Source organism: Macaca mulatta, chromosome 12, assembly GCF_049350105.2.
Source record: "Macaca mulatta isolate MMU2019108-1 chromosome 12, T2T-MMU8v2.0, whole genome shotgun sequence".
Taxonomy (NCBI): Eukaryota; Metazoa; Chordata; class Mammalia; order Primates; family Cercopithecidae; genus Macaca; species Macaca mulatta.
Genome location: NC_133417.1, coordinates 74,661,380 through 74,674,656, shown reverse-complemented (window position 1 = coordinate 74,674,656; position 13,277 = coordinate 74,661,380). Strand labels below are relative to the sequence as shown.

The following is a 13,277-nucleotide window of genomic DNA, read 5'->3' as shown; positions in this document are numbered from 1 at the left end:
TCACAAACTATTTTCAAGATTCTTCAAGTACCTCCAGCATGCTTTTCTGTAAAAATAATCCATACCATCATCCTTGTATGCTGGACATACACATGAAATACTAGATCTTAAGAAGGCCAAGAATAAGATGCGGTCCATAGTCTCTAACTTAGCCAAGAGATGCACAATCCACATATAAATGACCAATTCTTAAATGGGACAATGGGAGTCTTACTGTGGCTGAAAAAGGAAAGACTTTCCAGAGAAGGCCGGACTTGACTCAGGAGCTGATAGGACCTAGATAAACTGGCAAAGGAGGGAAAGGTGACTGCAATTGTTCTCATCTATGCCATAAAGTGGATCTCTAAAGCACTACTGGGCAGCATAATAGTTCTAGTATTAATTGCTAAATGTTCTTCAGAGCAATAAAATAGTCTACAATTCAATTACAGATTGAACTAGTCTAATTCACTTGTTTTCATTAATTCAGACTATCCTTCAACCCAATCAGCCCAAATTCAAGCAGTCTTACTATGTACGGTGATTTATTTTTATTGAAAATACAAAGTAATATTAAAGAAAAGATTTAAATAAATAAAGTCATTCCATATCCGGCTACACTAACACAATCAATTTGTTTTGCATATTACCTTCCACATGCATAAAGATTTTACAAAGTCACAATCATAGTATGCATCCTATTTTGTATTGTGCTCATTTCACTTACCATATCAAGCATGTCCACGTTTCTACAGTCTTCCACATAATTATTTTAATGGCAGGATAATACTTCACTATTTTTATTATCGCACTTTCTTCTTTGACATGGAGATTTTTTCCCCCCAATTTTTGTTATTATAAATAATGCAGACATAAACATCTTCATGCATTTATCTTTTTTCTGAATTAATTTTAAGGTTAAAAGTATAGAAGTAGAATTTATGGGGCAAAGGATATGGTCATTTTTACAGCCCTTGCTATATAGTACCATATTGTGTTTCCAAAGGCTTGTATCTATTTAAAATGCCATCTGAAATAAATGCATTAAAAATTTCCTTCTAAATTTTTTTTAAAAAATCAGAAGTGCTAGGTAGTTTTAAACTTCAGTAAAGTTAAAAATAATCATTGTCTCTTTTTAAAAAATGAAGAATGTGGAATAGATGGTCTCACAGATAACTAATGGTTTAAAAGAATTAAGCAACACATCCCAACTATTCCGGTTATGGCACACATGGAAAGCAATGCTGTAGGCACACTGAGGAAAATGGACAAAGGTGGTTCTGGCCCAGAGGCTCTAGTCACTCAGGCCACCTCTGGATGTAGCAAGGGGTGAGGGGATCCGTATCTAGGCATATCTGTGATTTGCAGTGCCAGTGTGCATGGTTCAGGTAACTCAAGGAGAGGTTAAATGACTTAAGTCACAAAATCTAGTTAGTGGCAGCATTGGGAAATAAATGCAAATATCTTCTTGTCAATGTATTTTCTACTAATCACAACTGCTCTACATGCTTTCTGGCTCTAAAATTCAATCATATATGCAGACATGTATCTACATTTAAGAATAAAGAGGAATTCCTAACATGCTTGAACTAAAGACACCTAAACTAGCAATTCACATCAAAGCTGAAAATTAAAAACAGTCCTTAGCATAAACAAATATTTGACTATCTTCTCATCGATTTTTCAGACTTGCCATTCTTTTAAATTTAGTTTGTAAACTCTTTGAACAGTAACAATCTTTTGCACAGTATTTTGTATATCTCTGGTAGTCAGTAAATAGAGAATAATAACAATAAATTATCTACACTATAAAGGAAAAAACTAGACAAAGTAAATCCACATTCTAAATAATTCTAAAGGTGAAAAAAGTGTTGACTTTGTAGAGGTAGAGAAGATTCCCTCTTTAAATTTCAAATTCCTGCTAGCTAAATGGAATTTTTTTTTTTTTTTTTTTGGAGACAGGGTCTTGCCAGGCTGGTCTCCAACTCCTAGGCTCAAGTGATCCTCCTGCCTCAGCCTCCCAAAGTGCTGGGATTACAGGCATGAGCCACCATGCCCAGCCAGACATCTTAATATATGCTATCTACTATATTATAGGCTCTTGAGAAACATTTCACTCCACAGAATGGTTCTGATCTATCCCCAGTGTTGATGCTACCAAGAGGAAAAGATTCACTACAAAGGTAGTTCACCTTTTACCAGATGTCAAATATTCCATATTACCTTTGAAAAGCAGAGATTATAGGTATTAATCCCACTGATTTAACTGTGTATATACATAAGATTTTTCTTGACCGTGAATCACCACATTTGGAAGTAGAGTGGGGTTAGGAATTACAATTTACTGATCCCCTATCATGTGCCAGACACAATTATCAGGTAAGGAACTTCAAACCCTGCATTTTTTTAAACTATACTCCAAAACAGTGATTGCTTGGTGATTTCTGCAGATTCAATCAGACATTATACACACAAACACACCCATGAGACCGCATGGCACTGGGAAGATTACCCACTATTTCCCACTTATTAAGATCTGGATCATATTTCTCAATGCTCTGAAGATACGTTCCCTTTGAGTAGGAGTATCCTCCAGTGACATAAATACATCCATTCATGATGACGGCACCGCACTCCATCCTCCTTTCCATCATGGGAGCTATCTCTCTCCATTCATTTTGTTCAGGGTCATAGCATTCTGTGATTGTAGTTTGTCCACCGACTAGATAGAGCTTATTTTCAAACGGAACTGAGCACAATCCATATTCTTTTAAAAAGAGAAAAAGAAAAGAGCAATTTTTTAAAGGATAACAAACAAAAGAGATTCCACAGTGTGGTAATGTAACAATCCTTTACAATTCAGCACACAAAAAATAGGGGAGTGGTGGCATTTTGATTCTGGCACGCAATACTGCAACACTGAGGCTGAAAATCATTCCCCGTCACCTAATTCAGATCGTCTGTTCCTGCCATGCTGCCATTATACTTCAGCTTGTCCTTAAGCTGGCTCCGTAGGAGGCCAGGGAGAAACTCACCTGACAGATCACCTTTCTGGGAATTTCCCAACACAGACACCTTTTACTTGACACTTATCTGTAAAAGATGGTAGCAGTAGAATCCTTATAGAAAGACACACTCGATAAGCGGTGGTGTCCCTTCAGGTCTTGGCAGCTGTCTCTTTAACCAGTGGCAGGCAATCTGGCACGCCTGCTGCCACAGGTGCCACACAGGGTGGCCTTGTATGCTTCTCACACTGCCAGTCCAGTTACGAACTCAAGAAGCTAAAGAAACACACCCAGACTTGTGAGGCATGACAGTCTATCATCCTTAGAAGCTGTGAAGGGCGCCCCCAGGCGGAGGGCTGCTGTGTGGGATCTGCGTCCTGGGGCTGGAAGTCTGTATATGGGGGGGTCCTCCTAGGCTGTTTTAGTGTTTTCCATTTTATCTCCCCCTCTACACCCAAACCTGCTGGATCTTCAAAGCACCAGGATATCTCACAACTCTACTTCTTCCTTCTTCCCAGGGCTGTGACAAGAGTAAGGCTAGCGAGGTGCTTAGGGTGCAAAATGCAGGCAGGCAGAACTCTGTGAGTCATATGCACCACATGGCCTTACATTTTGTGCCTGAAACACCTCATTTGCCTCATCCTGGTGTCTGCCCTGTTTCTTCCACACCCCCGCTTTTATCACCACTCCTAGCCTGTCAGTTCACTCTCTGGGAATAACAGTCATAAAATTACACTTAAATACCCCTCGCCCCAAAGGAAGAGGAGGATTTGTCAGTGCATTCAAATTAAAGCAAGGAAAGATTTAGCGCACTATGGCTGAGCTGTTCCTTCTGCCTTGAAGTCTCTCCTCTCCCCAGGTCTCCGCACAGCTGCATCCTTCCTGTCATTCCGGTCTTATCTTACTCTCACCTCTTCAAAGGGCCTTCCCTGACCACCCAGCCTGAAGTGGCCAGTCAGGCGTCTCTACATCATCCTGTTTTAACTCTCTCCATAGCACTTCTCATTATCTGGAATGTTTCTTTTCTTTTCTTTTTTAGAGACAGGGTCTTGCTCTGTCACCCAGGTTGGACAGCAATGGCATAATCATAGCTCAATATAGCCTCAAACTCCTGGGCTCAAGTAATCCTCCCATCTCAGCCTCTCAAGAAGCTGGGACTAGAGGTACACATCACCACAACTGGCTAATTTTTGTATTTTTGTAGAGATGGGGTCTCCCTTTGTTGCCCAGGCTGGTCTACAACTCCTGGCCTCAAGAGATCCTCCTCTGCCTCAGCCTCTCAAAGTGCTGGGCTTACAGGTGTGAGCCACACCTGGCCAGGTGTGTTTCTTATCGTCTCTCTCTCCCTCCTGGCAGCACAGGAACTGTGTCCTGCCCACTAATCTATTCCTAATTGGAGAATGGGAACTGTCTGGCACCTTGTGAGAATTCAATAAACATTTGTTGAATAATGAATTAATTGTACTTTGTACACTTGTGTCCCAATGTGTCCTCACATTATAATGTAGAAGGAAAGCTTATAATAAGCAAGCCCCTCTTTAGAAAGAATAATACAATTAGAAATGTGATTTCCAGATGAGTGTGGTGGTGTACACCTGCAATCTTAGCTACTGGGGAGGCTGAGGCTGGAGGATTGCTTGAGCCCAGGAGTTCAAGGCCAGTCTGGACAACACAGTGAGACCCTGTCTCTAAAAAACAAACAAACAAAAAAGTGATTTCCTCTTTAGGAGTGGAAGACAACTTCTTATCAGTAAAGTTCTCTCTCAGTTTTTTTTTTGAGACAGAGTCTCACTCTGTCTCCCAGGCTGGAGTGCAGTGGTGCAATCTCGGCTCACTGCAATCTCTGCTTCCCGGGTTCAAGGGATTCTCACGCTTCAGCCACCCAAAGTAGCTGGGATTACAGGTGTGCACTGTAGCTGGGATTACAGGTGCACGCCACCATGCCTGGCTAATTTTTGTATTTTTAGTAGAGATGGGGTTTTGCTATGTTGCCCAGGTGCTAGTTTTGAACTCCTGGACTCAAGCAATGCACTGAGATTACAGGTGTAAGTCACTGTGTCCGGCCCTCCCTAGATTCTGACAGTTAAGGAAAGTCTTAGAAGATTGCATTTTTGCTTTGCTTCCACATATTTTTCTCAAGTTACTGACATCTAAGAAAATAATTATCCTACTTCTTAAAAACTCATTTGTTACTTTCCAGTTATTTATATGTTGAATTTTTATAGGATTTACTTGTTTCAAGTACTTGTGAAACACTGCTTCTATCAATTATATGAATCATTCAATTAATGGTTATTGTGAAAATTAATAATAGTTCAAAAATGTTATCATTTGGTGAAAGTGCTTCAACATCACCTACTAGGCTTTTCTTAAATTACTCAGTTTATCAAAACACCCCAATTTTTGATTCATATATTAAGAAAGCCATCTCAGTCTTCCTATAGCAGTAAAAATATTTAAAGTAAAGTGATTCCTAATGATTTTTTCTCTTTTACTCAAATACAACACATGTTCTATTATTGTTGATAGGAACTTTTTCTTCCCGAGTTGTAACTGCTTTTTTTCTTGTTGGTGAATCCCTCTAAGCCACTGAGGCTCCGGCACTGTGCCTTGCTCACTGTGCTCCTGGCACTGTGTATATAGCAGCATGTAGGATGCACACAGCAGATACGTTAGACGTGAATGAGTGAACAAATGAATAATCAAGAATGGGAGTGACGCCATCTGTCACAGCTCAAAAGTTTGCACACAAGTATAAAACATCAACACACGGCAGTCTGTATTCAGTGTTAGATGAGTGATATGAACAAACAGCTAGAGGGATTCAGAGAAAACCACAACATCCATTTGAAATGATTTCAATTTTTTTTCCTAATATATTTTCTCATTGAAGAGCCTGTAAAGCTTATGTAGTCCAACTTCCTGATTTTACTGGAAAGTAAGGCCCAAGAGCTTAATCTACTTGCCTATGGCAAGGCAGGTAAATAAATGGCAGCGCCAGGAAAGTTCTCTCCCCACTTGACACAGCTCTCCACAGGTCCTTCTTTATCACATACTGCTTCCTCTCAGCTCTTCACACACTCTTCTTCCTCAGCTTATCCCTCAGCTCTGCCCCTTTCCTAGGATTCTGCCCATAGCTGTATTGCTGGTCCCACCCTCTCAAGGCATTGTATTCATCCCCATACCCACAGCCACCATCCAAGCAAACAATCCCCAGATCTCTACATTCAGCTACCTCCCTCCTCCTCAGCTGCAGACCCACATTTCCCTTTGCCTGCTGGACAGCTCTTTTGTGTTATCCAACGATTCCTTCACTCTAAACTACAAAATTGAGCTCATCACTTCCCCTCTTCTCCCTTCCTGTCAGCTTCTCCTTCAGTACTCCCCATTCTCCCAGAGAACCAGCCAGAGCCCCTGAGATAACCGTCAACTCCTTTCTCTCCCTCATCGCCTGTATGCTGTCAGTCAAGGAAGCAATCAGCTGTTGAATCCATGACATTCATCACATCAGCTCCTCTTTTTACTTCTACCACTTCTTCAGGCTTTCAGCATTTCTCCCTTGGTTAAACACAATAGTCTTAGTAGATCCCCTTGCTGTCTTTCTCCCAATCTACCTAAAAGGAGTTCTCTTCTTAAAACCAGAGCTGGGCCAGGCTCAGTGGCTCAGGCCTGTAATCCCAGTGCTTTGGGAGGCTGAGGCAGGTGGATGACTTTAGGCCAGGAGTTCAAGACCAGCCTGGCCAACATGGTGAAACCCCATCTTTACTTAAAAAAAAAAATACAAAAATTAGCCAGGCATGGTGGCGCATGCCTGTAATCCCAGCTACCTGGAAGGCTGAGACACAAGAATCGCTGAACCCAAGATTGCACCACTGCACTCCAGCCTGGGCAACAGAGCAAGACTGTCTTAAAAACAAAACAAACAAAACAACAACAACAACAAAAACAAACCTAGACCTGATCATACATCATTCTCTTGCTTGAAAACCTTTGATGATTCTGCATTTTAAAAATTACCCAGACTGAGCTGGGTGTGGTGCCTCACACCTGTAATTCCAGCACTTTGGGAGGCTGAGGAAGGCGAATCACAAGGTCAGGAGTTCGAGACCAGCCTGGCCAACATGGTGAAACCCCGTCTCTACTAAAAATACAAAAAATTAGCCAGGCATAGTGGTGGCACCTGTAATCTCAGCTACTCGGCAGGCTGAGGCAGGAGAATAGTTTGAACCTGGGATGTGGAGGTTACAGTGAGCCAAGATCACTCCACTCCACTAAAGCCTGGGCAACAGAGCGAGACTCCATCTCAAAAAACAAACAAAAAATATTACCCAGACTGCCATTCAAAGCTCTCCATGACATGCTCTCCAACTGAGCTCTCCCAACCGATCTCCCATTCTACCCTCTTACATTCCATTCATTCACGTCTACTCCCAGGTAATGGAATACACCTGAAACTTTCCTTTCCACCTTCCTCCACTGGACTGACTTCTTGCCAGAAAAACCCTTCCTCAAGAACTACCTTCCTTATCTGGGGCCATTCTTTAAGGCCCAGATCAAAACCACCCACCGTTGGAAGCATTCTAAGATGGTCAGATTTCCCTTAATTAGACTTACACTCTCTTTATTCTCAATTTCAATAGCACTTGTTTTTACAGAACTTAGCAGAGACTGCCCTGTATTTCCATTATGTATGTTTATTTGCTCCTGGATTCTGAGCTCCTATGGTAGTAGAGACTAGCACTTAATCATCTTATATAATTATCAGAATCCTACCTTTTCCAATATAGGGTCTCAATAAATGTCACCTTGAATTCAATGTAACTACAGTCTCGTGTTTTCCAATTATACAAACTACCCCATTAAAGGGGTTAAGATAAAATATAATACTTATATTATCTTTAAAAAATAATAGTAGTCATTTCTTCTCAGTGTAAGTAATGTATCTCTATGGGGTCAACTCAAGGATGACATTTTAATTCCTCAGGAGGTGCTGCTAAAATCCATAAGAAACAAACCTTGCTATAATTCAATGGATGCAGATACACAGCCTTCAAGAGCTTAAGGATTTAACAGACTAGCTGAGCAAAGCCAGCCGGGAGCAAGAAAAACAATGGCACAGGACCCCTAGGTCAGTGATGTGAGGAGAATTGGAAGGACCGTGGTGAAACGGAGCACACAAGCCTCATTTAAGGGAACAGCTGTCCCCGGCTCCCGTGACTGCTGCCTAGAAGGAATACATCCAAGGCTGGAGGGTCTTCCCATTTCTTCTAAAAGACAGAAATCATGATTTTTATTTGAAATCTCCTAAATTTTAAATACTGGTAACAAGCCAGTTCAAAAATATTTTAAGGACTGTGAAAGCTAAATAGAACACATCATGCAAGGTACTGATTTAAAATCTGTTTTTTATGTTTCATCAGGAAAAAGTTCAACGTAAATCAAAACTTTACACATGGATGTGTATTATATGTTACCATTGATTTATACTACAATTTAACATTTATTTTGGATTTTTAATTTGCCATGGCTTATTAATACTTTGGATTAAGTCCAAAGTGACACTGTTTCTCAGACTCCTTTTCATGTAGTTAATAAGCTATATGAAATCTGTTATGGGAAACTTATTTTTGAGGGAACCTCTTAATGACATATACATTAAGTTTATAATATAAATAACTGCCCTCTAATTTATGAATTCTGACTTTTCATACACTGGATTTTCTTTGTAAAGATAAGTCTATCCACAAAATAGGCAGAGTAACATCTAACTCCTAAGGTTAACATGAGGTTCAGGTGAGCTAATAGTGAAGTTCAAGCCAGACTGTGTAGGTTTGAACCTCAGTTCTAATAAGCACTAGCTGGCTAACCTTGGGCAATTTGTTTAATCTCTTTGTACCTCAGTGTCCTATAAAATGTGTTAAGAGCAGTACCTAGCTCATGGAATTATTTTGAGGTTTAAACAGATTATACATGTAAAATTACTGGAATAGTTTGTGCCTGCCACACACCAACTAAATAAATGCTAGCTATTACTCAATATGAGTTGTTATTATTCCTTTCCATTATAACTCATTGATGACAGCAGAAAGTGGTGGGGAGTCTGGGATGGTCCATTTGGGCTACTAGGAGGCAGAAGTTTACCCATTCCATGACGTCTTTGGAGCCAGGGAAGCCTGTGGCTGAAGTTTCTTCTCATGCAAAGCCTGGGCATATGGAGATGCAGCACCAGATTTAGGTGTGCTTCAGCTGAACCATCATATGGGATAGATGATGTATGGGCTGGAAGTAGCTGCCTTGGTTGAAAGCAGGAGAGTCTGCTCCCTTAAGGAGAGGCAGACTGTTTAGTGGCTACAGCACAAGTTATGGAATCAGACCGCCAGATTTTGAATCCTGGTCCACCACTTTCAAACTGTGAAACTGTGACCTTGGAAAAGTTACTTATTGTTTCTAAGCCTCCATTTCCAGATATGTAAAACAGTGACAAACAATACCTGCTCACACACTTGTAGCGAGAATCTGAGGTAATACACATATGAAGCACTTAGCCAATGCCTGATCTATGGTAAGCATTACTAGTTCTCACAGATGGTTCCAGCTTGGAATTTCAACTACCCTCTCCACTGACCCACATGGAAGCCTGATGCTCTATGGAAAATGATTCAAGGTAACATGGTGGTATGATGATGTGAATCTTTCCTAATGAAAGTAACTTAAACCTATGGCATAACTGAAACAGACTAAAACCTGTGCTTCCCTCTGAGCTCTTCACAAAGAGACAAGTCAAACAACAAAAGACATTCAAGAAGGCAGGCCGTTCCTTATGGGCAGACAGCATGTTCCCTGTATGAGTGTTAAGGTAAGGCCAACATATGGCTCTGCACATTGTAGGAGTGAGTGCTTAATAGTAAGTGAAACCTAGAAAGAACATGCTTCTAAAACAGGAAACAATCTCTAGCTGAACTTCGATCACTGGGTACCCTTTCTGACTATTTGATAGAATGGTGCTTTTCAGCTACTTATGAACATTGTGTTTTATATAATTCATGTTGTAAATGAAAGATGGCACAGAAAGGAAAACATGAAAAAGAATTAAGTGGAAAAAAATTTTAAAGATGCTAACATTTTTGACCACATAAACTTATAATGTGCACTGTATAAAGACATCAGGGAAAATATTTGTAGATGTGACCCAATCAGAATCTCATTGTGATTATTGTTGGGTGGATATATATGAATATTCTGAGACTTTTAATTCTGCCCATGTATAGTCTATAATAAAATCAGCATTTTCTCTTTCCAGCCCATTTTAAGCCATTGTTTATGCTGATAAACTGCATCACAACATATACTATTTGAGATAGTATTTCTGTTACCTGGATGTGGACTGGAGGTGATGAGGCTCCATTCGTTGATGTCGGAATTGTAGCTCTGAACCTTGTCATAGGTGCAGCTTCCTCTGTAGCCACAGTGGCCACCAATGACGTAGATAACATCATGTAAGACACAGGCAGTAGCATTTCCCACACCTATGTATTAATTAAAATCACATCTTTAGATTGATCTTTTGTTCTTTTGTGCAGGGAACACTGGGCTAAATACATTGTTGTTTTTGTTATTACTGATGGTAAAATGCAAGGTACTGTGCTAAGTGCTATAAGGGACAAAAGAATAAAGAGAGAAGGCTCCTTGTGCTCTTAAGAGAGGGTGAGACGTGCACACAAATACAGCCATGCACCATGCATAATGACCTCCATAAAATTATAATGGAGTGGAAAATTTCCTATCACCTAGTGATATTGTTGTAGCTGTTTTAAAGACATGACATAGTAGGCCGGGCGCGGTGGCTCAAGCCTGTAATCCCAGCACTTTGGGAGGATGAGATGGGTGGATCACGAGGTCAGGAGATCGAGCCCATCCTGGCTAACCTGGTGAAACCCCGTCTCTACTAAAAAATACAAAAAACTAGCTGGGCAACGTGGCAGGCGCCTGTAGTCCCAGCTACTTGGGAGGCTGAGCCAGGAGAATGGTGTAAACCCGGGAGGCGGAGCTTGCAGTGAGCTGAGATCCGGCCACTGCACTCCAGCCTGGGCGACAGAGCCAGACTCCATCTCAAAAAAAAAGAAAAAAAAAAAGACATGACATAAAGCATTCTCATGTGTTTCTGGTGATGCTGGTGTAAATAAATCTACGCCTCTGGCAGGTCCTTCAAGAGGTATTCCAGAAGAAGGCATTGTTATCATAGGAGAGGACGGCTCTATGCCTGTTTTTGCCCCTGGAAGCCTGCAAGTGGGACAAGATGTAGAGGTGGAAGATACCGTGATATTGATGATTCTGACACTGATGATCCTGACCCTGTATAGGCCTCGGCTAATGTGTGTGTCTGTGTCTTACTTTTTAACAAAAAAGTTTAACAAGTAAAAAAAATCAATAAATAAGTTATATATATATAATATATATAAAAGCTTATAGAATAAGGACAAAGAAAATATTTTTGTAAGCCATACAAAGTCTACAGTAATGCCTGTAATTCCAGCAGTTTAGGAGGCTGAGGAGGGAGGATCACTTGAGCCCAGGAGGAGTTTGAGACCAGCCTGGACAACAAAGTGAGACCATATCTCTACAAAAAATAAAAAATTAGCCACGTGTGATGGCATATGCCTGTAGTTCCAGCTACTCAGGAGGCTGAGACGGGAGAATCGCTTGATCTCAGGAGGTCAAGGCTGCAGTGAGTTATGTTTGCATCACTGAAGTCCAGCCTAGGTGTCAGAGCAAGATCCTGTCTCAAAAAAAGTAAAAAGTAAAGACTACGGTAGTGTACAGTAATGTCCTAGGCCTTCACAATCCCTCCCCACTCACTCACTGACTCAACCAGAACAACCTCCAGTCCTGCAAGCTCCATTCGTGGTAATTGCCCTCAATAGGTCTACCATTTTTATCTTTTATACTGTATTTGTACTGTACCTTTTCTATGTTTAGATACACAAAGACTCACCATTGTGTTATATTGCTTAGAGTATTCAGTATAGTAACATGCTGTATAGGACTGAAGCCTAGGAGTAACAGGCTATACCACACAGCCTAGGTGTGTGTTAGGCTGTACTATTAGTATGGTATAGCCTGTTGTGTAAGTATAATGTTCACATGACAAAATTGCCTAATCACACATTTCTCAGAACATATCCCCATTGTTGTTAAGTGGCTGCAATTAGAACAGTAGGTATAAAATGGAAGAAACACAATTAAAAAGGGACAGATGAACTGCTGGGCATGGTCAGGGCAAGGAAACCCTGCATTTGACAAGGGAAATCACAGCAGGTGGTGGTGGTATTTGACCTGGGTGATGGTAGGAAGTTGGCAGGTATGCGTGAGAGGAGGCCATTCTAGACAGAGGGAAAAGCCAGTGCAAAGGCTTACTGGACAATGTCAAGTAGCCCAGTTTGACCAGGCCAGATGGCACACTGGGGGTTGTTACATGGGACTTTAAGGCTGGCACGGTAAGTTGAAGCCATATAGCAAAGGATACTGACGCCCAACAAAGAATCTGGATTTAATTTAGCCAGATTTTAAAGATTTTTAAACAGAGTAATAGAGTGACTAACAAAGGAAGAACAGGTACCAGAAAGATCTAGTTACTGGCCAGGGTGGGCAGTCTCAAGGGCCTGATTTTGAAGGGGCTTTGGGTATGGAGGGAAGAGCATAGAGGAAAGAGACAGGTAAAACACACAGTCTTGATGACTGACTGAGGCAGAGGCAAACCAGACTGATTTTGAGGTCCTGAGCTGGGAAAACTGGAATCACTGATGCCAAAACAAGGAGGAGGAGGGGGAGGGAAGGCAAGGAGGGGAAGGAGGGGGAGGAGGAGGAGGAGGAGAAGGAAGAAGGAGGAAGGAGGAGGAGGAGGGGGAGGGAGGAGGAGGGAGGGAGAAGGGGGAAAGGAGGAGGAGGAGGAGGGGGAGGAAATGGGTTCAGAGGGACGATGAAAAAAGGAAGAAAGATGATGAGGATCATTTTAGTTGAAAATGTTGGTTTTGTCTTTCCACCAACTTTTACTTAGCACTATTTTGCAGGATACAGTTCAATCTTCTTGTTCCTTTCTATTCCAAAATAAAAGTGGGTTTATAAGTAGAGCAGTTATAATGGAAAAAAATAAAGACTTAGGAGTTCCTAAACAGCCAAGTATGTATTTCCTCTCTGTACATTAGTGAACTTAATTTGGGTCTAGGACCAAAAACGGAAATAAATTTTAAATTTGACTGTACCCAAATTAAGTTCATTACCAGAGAAAGCTGCTAA

At 41.1% G+C, this 13,277-nt stretch overlaps 1 protein-coding gene across 3 annotated transcripts in view; it reads right to left on the bottom strand.

Moving 5' to 3' along the window:
- KLHL23 (kelch like family member 23) overlaps positions 1 to 13,277 on the bottom strand; it is a 55,122-nt gene that overhangs the window by 37,182 nt on the left and 4,663 nt on the right. The window contains exons 3-4 of one of the 3 annotated variants that reach the window (XM_015110330.3): positions 10,358 to 10,510; positions 511 to 2,746 (exon numbers count right to left, since the gene is read on the bottom strand). In XM_015110330.3, coding sequence (XP_014965816.1) covers positions 2,436 to 2,746; positions 10,358 to 10,510 — 464 coding nt within the window. In that variant the 3' untranslated portion in view covers positions 511 to 2,435. 3 annotated transcript variants of the gene reach the window in all.